General features: G+C 46.7%; 1 protein-coding gene across 1 annotated transcript in view; it reads left to right on the forward strand.

The window, feature by feature from the left end:
• The window catches only part of LOC134441327 (signal-induced proliferation-associated 1-like protein 2), a 202,163-nt gene that overhangs the window by 188,376 nt on the left and 3,787 nt on the right, over positions 1-10,000 (forward strand). Inside the window, exon 21 of the mRNA XM_063191596.1 lies at positions 4,676-4,807. Within this exon, the coding sequence (XP_063047666.1) occupies positions 4,676-4,807 (132 nt within the window). The remainder of the gene's footprint in view (positions 1-4,675; positions 4,808-10,000) is intronic.

A 10,000-nucleotide genomic window follows, 5' to 3' on the forward strand; every position in this document is an offset into this window, starting at 1 on the left:
CACTGGCTAGGCTAACAGAGGTGTACTCTAAGCACATCTTTGACACAGGAGGACCATTGCAGAACAAGCTTTAAGATAAGGAAAACTGGGGAATGGAATTTAATGGATGGCAGGTTTAAAACTGGTGACTGTGGAATTTCATACATGCCTCCGTGAATTCTCACATTAAGCTCGCATCATACTGCAGCATAAAGAATACATTTTGATGCAACAATGCAAGTTGGCAAGAGAGTTTGAATTCTCCAAAGGGACCTTCAGTCTATAACCAGGTTTGAGACCTCATTTACTGTAAATCCACATATGAATTCAGCTTCTTGTCCAATTTACATAGTGCAATGATTGATGGTTAGCTAGTTGACTCTTCACAATTACTGCCTCATCTGTCTGTACTTCAAGCTGAATGGCCTGGGTCCACTTGATGTAGACCTGTGCTGGATAGATTCATAGATTGCATCATATTTTGCATTAAGTTGCTTCACATGGCACCGTATTTAGGTCTTCATGCAATTTGTCATCTGGATGTGAAAAAGTTGTTTCCTGGTTCTATCATTTTTCATTTCCTCAGAGACCACAGTACCATGTAATTTGCATTAATGTATGTATATTCAATCGGAATGAGCACAGTAAATGCTACACCGGTTGAAGAGGGAAAGGCCACGTGGCCTCTTGCGCATGTGTCCTTCTGCTGGTGTTCTATTTACGGAATAATTACCTAGCTACCGTCTCATCTCAACCCACTGGTCCAATCTACCTGCCTGCCTGCTTGGCAGAGCCTCTCCCTGGGAGGAAGCACTTACTTCTCTCGCTCGCTTGCTCACTCACTCTCACTAGCTTCCTTGCTCCCTCCCTCTCTCATTCACTCTCTTGCTTCCTTGCTCCCTCTCTTTCTCCTTTGCTCTCTCTCTCTCTCTTTTCCTTCCTCACTCCCTCTCTTTTCCTCTTTGGTCACTGATGCACTCGTTCGTTTCTCTTGCTTGCTCGCGTCACTGGTGACAAACGGCATGCTCAGCCGCCTCCACCATGGCTCGACGGTGGCTCTGTTCTCCGGGCTTCGCTCTTCGCTTGGCCACGCCGTTAATTAAAAGCTGCACAGGAAACAGTTTGTCGCCCACCTGAGCGAGTGTCCTCCTGGCGAAGAAGACACCTGTCACAGCCGACCCGGTTCACCGGTGGAGCAGCATAAATATGGATGAGACAACGGGGGGCGGGGGGGAGACCAGTACAGACAGGCAAATGAGATAACACACCCCTCTCTTCCTGGTGTCACTCTGCCTTCACCATATAGCCCCAACCTGCTGTGTTCCACTCACTTTCATTTAGTTGATTTGGGTACCAGCAGCTGTGTCTTTACAAATTGGTCCCAGATCTTATGAAAAATGTTTGAAAATGTTTTTTGAAGTTGGATCATAAGGCTTTTCCAGCCTGGTTGAGGCATTCAGTATGTGGCATGGCATGATACAGTATGTGGTTACAAAATAAAATGTGTTTCTATCATGTGTCACATCTGAGTTCATTTTAACTTATTTTGGCTAGAATCCCCTTGCTGTCCAATATTTAGCAAGATGTCTACAATTTGGTTGTCACCTTCACCATCACCTAACAAATTGTAGACATGTTCTTAGATGTTGCATCTCAGGTAGTCACAGTCAGGTTAAGGCATTTGGTTTATATAGCATAGCACATTAGTACCTGCAGTAGGTGTGCTTAGCTAACATTCATACATCTTTTGGCACGAGGTGTAGTATAGCATATGATGTTACAACGTCAAATGTCTTGTCAGTCTGAGTACATCTCCGCCCTATGTCGCTTTAGAGTTCATTCCTGCTTGTGTGATGGTGGTAAAGGTGATTGCTAAATTGCAGACATCAGCGTGATGTTCTACATCAGGGCAGACCCTTAACATGATGGGAAAGTCGTGTTGAATAGAGATGGGCTGCTTGTCTTTAAAAGCTGGATTCTGAGTAAGTGCAGTGGTACGCTGTATTTCAGGAGAGAGATTCGTGACCTTTTTCTCTTTTCTTCTTTCCCCCCTTCTTCACTTGCTCCATTTTCTGCTGAAATGTCCTTGCATCTCACCTGTCTAACTGTCCTGAGTTTTGTGCCGAGCCTGTGAGCTGTGTAAAAGGGAGCGGATAAATGCCAAAAGCTACCCTCCACATCTCTCTCTCTATCTCTCTCTCTCTCTCTCTCTCTCTCTCTCTCTCTCTCTCTCTCTCTCTCTCTCTCTCTCTCTCTCTCTCTCTCTCTCTCTCTCTCTCTCCCATCATCGTTGATGGAAGGTTGATTGCTGATGACAGTGCGGATGAGAGCCGATTCTTTCCCCTCTCTCTGCTCTACGTACCCGCCTGCATCTCTCTCTCTCTCTCTCTCTCTCTCTCTCTCTCTCTCTCTCTCTCTCTCTCTCTCTCTCTCCTCTCTCTCTCTCACTCTCTCCACTCTCTGTAGCCACCTTGCATCTCTCCCTCTGGCTGGCCTTTCTTACCTTCCCCAAGCCCAAGAAAAGCTGCCCAATCTGGGTCTGTCTCGAGCTCGGTCTGGGGGCAGTAAACTGACCAATGGATGAGGCGTGGAGGTGGAGGTGGGAGATGAGGGGTTGATGGTGTAACAAAGCCCTGTACTCCCAAAACGTCAGTCTGGGCTCCCCGTGTGCTCACTTAAAAAGCTCTTACGGTGTCCAGCTGTTCAGCAGTGCAGAGGCAGATGGGTACATTTTACCTTTATTTAACCAAGGAAATAAAATCGCATTGAGAATAAAATTCTCTTTTACAAGTGAGCCCTGGCCAAGGCGGCAGCACACATTACATTTACATTTACAGACAGGACACAGACAAAACAGAACAAATTAATATGGATGAAGAGATAAAATTACACAATAAAAAACATAAAATACATTACATTGAGGGGAGGACCAGGCCAAAATCCTCAACGGTCCACCGGGCAAATGCCCTGTATGCCTTAGGGCCAATCCAGCCATGGCTGACGTTCAGTTTTGATTACTCTGTGTCAGATGTACACACACACACAATCAATCACACATGGGTAAAAACATTACATCTCGTCACATTACACCCACACAGATTATATTGCAGCATTTGTATGGTAGTTACCAACACAGCTCGAGCATTTAATTTTTTCCAAATATATTAGGTTGACTGCGTTTGCACTGGCAGGTTGTAAAACGTGGTTCCAGGGTCACACGACTTGTGTATTTATTCTATTTAACACGTTTAATTAAAACTGTTTGAAGCCATTTTAGAAATAATCACATTTGTGTTTACTCCCCGGGAATAAAAGTACTGGAGGTCTGCTGATGACATGACTTTTGTGTTTCATGCTTTAATGACTCAGAGCTGATTAAATCACTTGCAGCATTTTATAGTACAGCAGTATCTAAGAGGCTTATAGGCTAATGGAATAAGACAAGGCAAGGCCCCATTTATTTATATCACACATTTCATGCACAAACACAGTTCAGAGTGCTTTATAAAAGCATATGAACACACCAGATGAAGTAAAGATAGTAAGTACATGTTCACATGGAGGAGCTGAACTGTTACACTGAACTTGTGTATTGAAGCAGTCACATTATGAGCTCTAATATAACAGATAGCAGATGATATAATATAAAATACAGATAATGTACATATCACTGACTTACTGTATATAAGTCAGTGATACATATTATAGAAGTACAAGACGCATTTTAGGTTCAATGCTGAGCAGGCTGAAGGTTGAACAGTGCACTTCTTTTCTCTTTGCTGAGGTAGGCAAGAATAGAGACTGTAACAACACACACATACACACTGACACACACAGTCACCCATATCCACACAGTGTGTCCCATGGGACAAGAGAGAGGGGTTTTTAAATTGACGTGTGCAACATTTTGTAATTTATTGAAGCTCTGCAGTGATTTCTCCTGGGTGCCGGGGTAACTGAAGTGTCAAGAATGCCTTGTACACACTTTAATTCTGATCAGGTTCACACTCTCCCCACTAGCTAGTTTTTTTTTCTTCTCCTGTTTGCCCTTTCAATGAGTAGCACTGTCAGTGACATTGCAGCATGAAATTACAATATTCATTAATTGGTCCCATCAGTACTGGGACAGAAGCCCCAGCAGCATCACAGCACACTACTGTAGAAAAACTGCTGGAGCTCTGCTGTATTCTCTACAGTATAGGTCATAGATGTACAGCACAGTGCAGTTTAAAGAGAGATAAATCATTAGTGTCAGAGCTGTTCCCACAGGGGTATCTGTCGGTTTATACCGTAACATTCCCAAGAATAGTAGTTTTGGCAGCGAATGGAATGGAATGTTCAAGCCTTGATTCTAGAATGGTCTGTCAAGCGACAGTGAGCTCCCCCCTTCAGTGCCCTCCAGACCTCCAAGTCGGCCTTCAAAGGAGGACCTGAAGCCGAAGACAATCACATGATTACTTAATTTTTTTCTGGATTAAATCTTGTTATAATAATCTATAAGTATCTCTCATACTAATAAGTATCTCCCTAACCTATCTCTACCCTAATAATAAGTACCTCTTCCCTACTTTCCCCTACTCTACTACTACTGTAGTATAATGATATAATATGAAGATAAAGTGATAGACTCCCCTCTTGCCCTCCGCTCTTGCCCCTTGCCCCCCCGAGTCTGACCTCTCTGTCGGTCTCCCTGCAGATGAGTTCTGGTACTCTGACGGCTCCCTGGCGGACCGGGCCAAGTTCAGCGACCCCGGGCTCATGCCCCTGCCCGACACGGCCTCCGACATGGACTGGTCGCACCTGGTCGACGCCGCCCGAGCCTTCGAAGGTACGTGGAGAACTGGAACCGGAACTGGAACCAGAACCGGAACCGGAGCCTCAGAGCCGGGCCACACAACAGCAGCAACACACCTGCAAGCCCTGCAAGTTGTGTTTGCAAACCACAGACCATGCTCTGTGGATGTGCGTTTGTTTGTTGTGGTCATGGCTAGACCATTTACCCCTCTCCAACCCTCTCTTGGTCTCCTTTTACACCCCTGTGCACCATGCTCTATGTGGTTTGTGGATCCAACCCTATCACCTGTGAGCCAGTCCACACACCCCTGCAAGGTGTGCTTGCAGAACACAGACCATGCTGTGTTGGTTTTGTTTGCGGGCTTAGCCAGACCATGCACGCCCCTCACTCCCTCCCCCTCCCTGCCCTCTACAGTTTATTCCCCCGTGGACTGCATGTGGTTTGTCAGTTCCAACCCTCTACACCTGAGTCCATCCCTATGAACATTGTGGCTGTGGACCTAGGCCAGGCTAAGCCGTACGCTGTGTGTGAGTGCACCCGATACTGTATGGTTTGTGTGGCTGGCTAAGCTCATTCACCCCTATGCACCGTGTGCATGATGTATAGTCTATGCTGCTTTCTGGGGCTAAGCAAGTCTCTTTGGTGTGGACTGATCATACCCTTGTGCATCATGTGGTTTGTGGGGCCAGGCAATAAACCCTGCTCTAGCCACGCCCAATGTCAGAGTTACAGGCAGGTAGAAAGGGAAAAAAATCACACACACACAAAATGGCACCTAAGGCGTTTCACTAAGGCACATAGTGCTTTTTGCTTTTTTTCTTGAGAGCGCAAGTGTCCCGTTTAATTTAACAGGGGGCTGTCGGTCGGGGGCCGGCTGGTGTATACGACTGTATACGCAGCCCATTTTCGCACCATAAACCCAGCAAGACGCCACTCAGGAAGAGAGCACTAACCGCCACCGCTGCCTGCAATTAAGCACTTAGACACCAGGCCTGGGTAATTGCCCGCCCTCCATGTGAAAGCTTGGAGCCGGATGGGGTGTATGTGTGCGTGTGTGCGTGTGAGTGTGCGTGTGCGTGTGCGTGTGAGTGTGCGTGTGCGTGTGCGTGTGCGTGTGTGTGTGTGTGCGTGCGTGTATATGCACACACGTGGGGCGCAGTTGGCAGTGACTGAAATAGGTCCATTTACTGTACGAATTTGAGAAATTGTGCACTATCAGCTGTAAGCTTTCTCACGTACAGCCTTTGTTTTGCCTTACCGTCCATACACAAGCACACACAGTTTGGTTTTTGTCTCGAAGCACAGCCATGCATTCCGTACAGCAGTACTCACAAAGTGCAGTTGTCTATTCTCAAGCATGCAAAGTACTGTAATGCAAGTTCCAGATCAGGATTGCACTGTGTGGAGTGGCAGCGAGCTCGCTTGCTGCCCTGCCAGGAAACCGATGTAGTGTGAATGAAACCATCTGTTAGCTTGTAGTAGAGCAGTCAGTGAGTGAGAAGCACAAGTAGTAGCGCGCGCGCACGCACACACACACAGTCTCTCTCTCTCTCTCTCTCTCTCTCTCTCTCTCTCTCTCTCTCTCTCACACACACACACACACACACACACACACACTCACACATACACACACACACACACACACACACACACACACACACACACACACACACACACACACACACACACACACACACACACACACACACACATCCCTGTCAAGGGTGTACAGTATCTGCAATACAACTGCTGGCATTAAGCCTGTGCTCTTCAGCTTTTAATGGGTCTTCTCTAGAAAGTCACCACTAAAAGCTTACTGTTCTCTCACACAAACACATGCATGTGTTTTGGTAATGTACTGCATGTGCTTGTTTAGCCACTTACGTAAATTTTTATTTGTTTGTTCATTTGTAAGTCAATGCATGTGGCTGCACAAGTTTGAGATAATGGGCCTTGTTTGACTCGTTGTGCACAAACATACACTCTCTCTTTCTCTCTCTCTCTCTCTCTCTCTCTCTCTCTCTCTCTCTCTCTCTCTCTCTCTCTCTCTCTCTCTCTCTCTCTCTCTCTCTCTCTCGCTCGCTCGCTCGCTCGCTCGCTCTCACTCTCTCTCTCTGTCTCTCGCTCTCTTTCTCTCTGTCTTTCTTTCTTGCATGCACATGAGTGTGTCTTAATGTGGGTAGTCCTCAAGGCATAATATAGGCTCTCTTAACACTTAACAGTAGTGCGTGCGTGTGTGCACTGTTTGTGTGTGCGTGTGCGTGTGCGTGTGCGTGTGTGTGTGTGTGTGCGTTGCCTACGGGCTGTCTTTAAAGTGCTGGGGCGGTAGGGCAGGGCAGGGAATCAAAGTTGCGGATGCCACGCGGTCCTTTAATTGGCTACATAACAAGGCAGCTGCTGCTTCTCATGCCTCACACACACACACACACACACACACACACACACACACACACACACACACACACACACACACACACACACACACACACACACACACACACACACACACACACACACTCAACAAGCAGCCAGAGCAGCCACTGCATTATTGTCGCCATTGCCATGCCAGCAACCCACGCAGTCAGGAACTCAGTGCATGTGGTGTAAATCCCTATCGCATGCAATACTCCATACTCATACACATGGACACACACACACACACACACACACACACACACACACACACATACAGTACATACAGTACACATGCATTAGATACATTAACATGCACATTAAACATGCATATTAAACATGCAGTAGACCGTGTGTGTGTGTGTGTGTGTGTGTTTCTGTGCGTGTGTGTGTGTGTGTGTGTTTCTGTCTGTGTGTGTGTGTATGTGTGTGTGTGTGTGTGTGTGTGTGTGTGTGTGTGTGTGTGTGTGTGTGTGTGTGTGTGTGTGTGTGTGTGTGTGTGTGTGTGTGTGTGTGTGTGTGTGTGTGTGTGTGTGTGTGTTTCTGTGCGGGTGTGTGTGTGTGTGTGTGTGTGAGTGTGTGTGTGTGTGTGTGTGAGCTGCATGGCTGGAAAGCTGGGAGGAGTGGCTGAGAAGGTCTGTGGTGTTTATAAATATTTGGCCTGCATTGGCTTGCGTCACGACTTGCTGAGCATTTGCTTGGCCAAGCAGCAGATGCACTTGCACTTGCCCGCCATCCTGAATCCCACAGAAGCAGCACGCATACTGTACTGGAAGAAGGGCTTTGCAGACACACACGCACGCACGCACACACACACACACACTGAGATATTGCCTATTATACCCACATTAATATTTGAGTTTTGAGTGCTGCTTGCAAACAAGCACGCGCGCACACGCACACGCACACACACACACACACACACACACACACACACACACACACACACACACACACACACACACACACACACACACAGGCATGCAGGCATGCACTAGTTCCCAGGACTCTTATTTGGCTGTGCAGAGGGCAGAATAAAAGGGTGCAAAGTAAACATCACTGGCCGGAAAGGAGGGCTGGATATAAATTCACTTTAGTACTGTACTGTAGTTGAAGAAGTCGCAACTTCAAGCATTTATCATGCCTTATTTTTATTTCTCTGTCAGGCAAGGCCAGGGATATTTTCGCTCTCAAGCTCAATCCGGCGAAACAGTAAATTGAGGCAAATGGAAACCCTTTCTGGGTCTTTGTGGACTGGGTGTTTCAGGCCTTGTGTAACTCTAAGGACCAGAAAGTACAGTACAAGCAAGGAACTGCATACATTGGTTTGGCCAAATTATTTGGCCATATAGCACAACATTGTACAGTCTAAAGCCTAACATGAGATGCTGTCTAGCTTGTATCACTATTCAACTGTTGATAATGTTTTGCCTGACCTTTGCTGGATGGCTACGGCTAACAGAAAACCAGTCGTTTGATTGATCATATCATTGGCCAAGGCAGTGCAGTGGCAATTTGAACCATAAGGGCAAAGGTTTAGTCTCACCCACAGTTCAGCTTTCTACACAGAGCGGACCACCGGTAATATTTTTATGTTTTATTCTGGCCTGCCTGGCTGGCTGTATCAGCAGAGAGGTCAGGCAGGTTGTTTCTGTCTTCAACAGTGGCATTGGGCCAATAGACGGGCTTTCCTGCCGAGACTTCCCTCTTCTCAGACAGAAGGAAAACACACACACACACACACACACACACACACACACACACACACACACACACACACACACACACACACACACACACACACACACACACACACACACACACACACACACACACACGCAGGCCAACTCAACCCAACCCAACCCTGACCTCTGTCAGAGGGATTGGTCTTCAGCCTACACCCTGAAATCGCGGTCAAACTTAATGTATTCGTTTTCGATCCTGAAAGAAAAATATACTGGCCAATACTGCCTTTGGAAATGATATACTACTGAATGTGAATTGCATGTCTAAATGGCAAGCTTTTTGTTTGACTATCCACCTTACCCCACCCACCAACCCTGCATATTTCAAATGTGTCATGATCCCAAATAATATCCAGTCTGCTCGTTCCAGTTAGGCTAGCCATAGCGCTTTTAATTATTTCACACTAGCAACTGTTACCAAAAAAGTAATAGCGCCTCCCTTGTAACCATGGATTACTGTAAAGAGTCGATTCACACACTTAAACAGATGAAGAGATGCGTAGTTGTTTCAGACAGTCTATAAATGTATTACTACTCAATACTACACACTAGCATGATTGACTGTAGCTGATGCTCTGTATGCTTATGAGTGGGGCAGCAAGGCAACAATGGCTGATAATAGGTGGCATGTCAATAATGAAATCTGTTCCACCAGTAGCTTTAGGTCACTGATTGTGTACATGTTGTATACAGTAGCTGATGTACTGTTGGCACGCAACACCGCAGGCGAGCCATGTTGCATTGTAACTGGTACTGCACTGTAAATTATTGCCACAATGTAACTTGTAGTGTACAGTAGGCTACGGTACAGTACTGTAATCTGCTTCCATGCTGCGGCTGGTGTGGTAAGCTGATGGCGTGCGACGGCTGCCGGTGTCTTGTTATGCTGATGAGATTCAGTGCTGATTTGATTCAGTGCCTTGATTGACTGACCTATTGACCTGCTGTTGCCCTCGGCCCCCTAGCCCCTGCCCTTTTGCCCTCCGCCCATCACCCCTCTGCCCTCTTCCTGACCCCTCGCCACTCTGCATGGGGCCCATCACCCCTCTACCCTAACCCCTCTCCCTCT

Source organism: Engraulis encrasicolus, chromosome 24 (genome assembly GCF_034702125.1).
Source record: "Engraulis encrasicolus isolate BLACKSEA-1 chromosome 24, IST_EnEncr_1.0, whole genome shotgun sequence".
Lineage (NCBI taxonomy): Eukaryota > Metazoa > Chordata > Actinopteri > Clupeiformes > Engraulidae > Engraulis > Engraulis encrasicolus.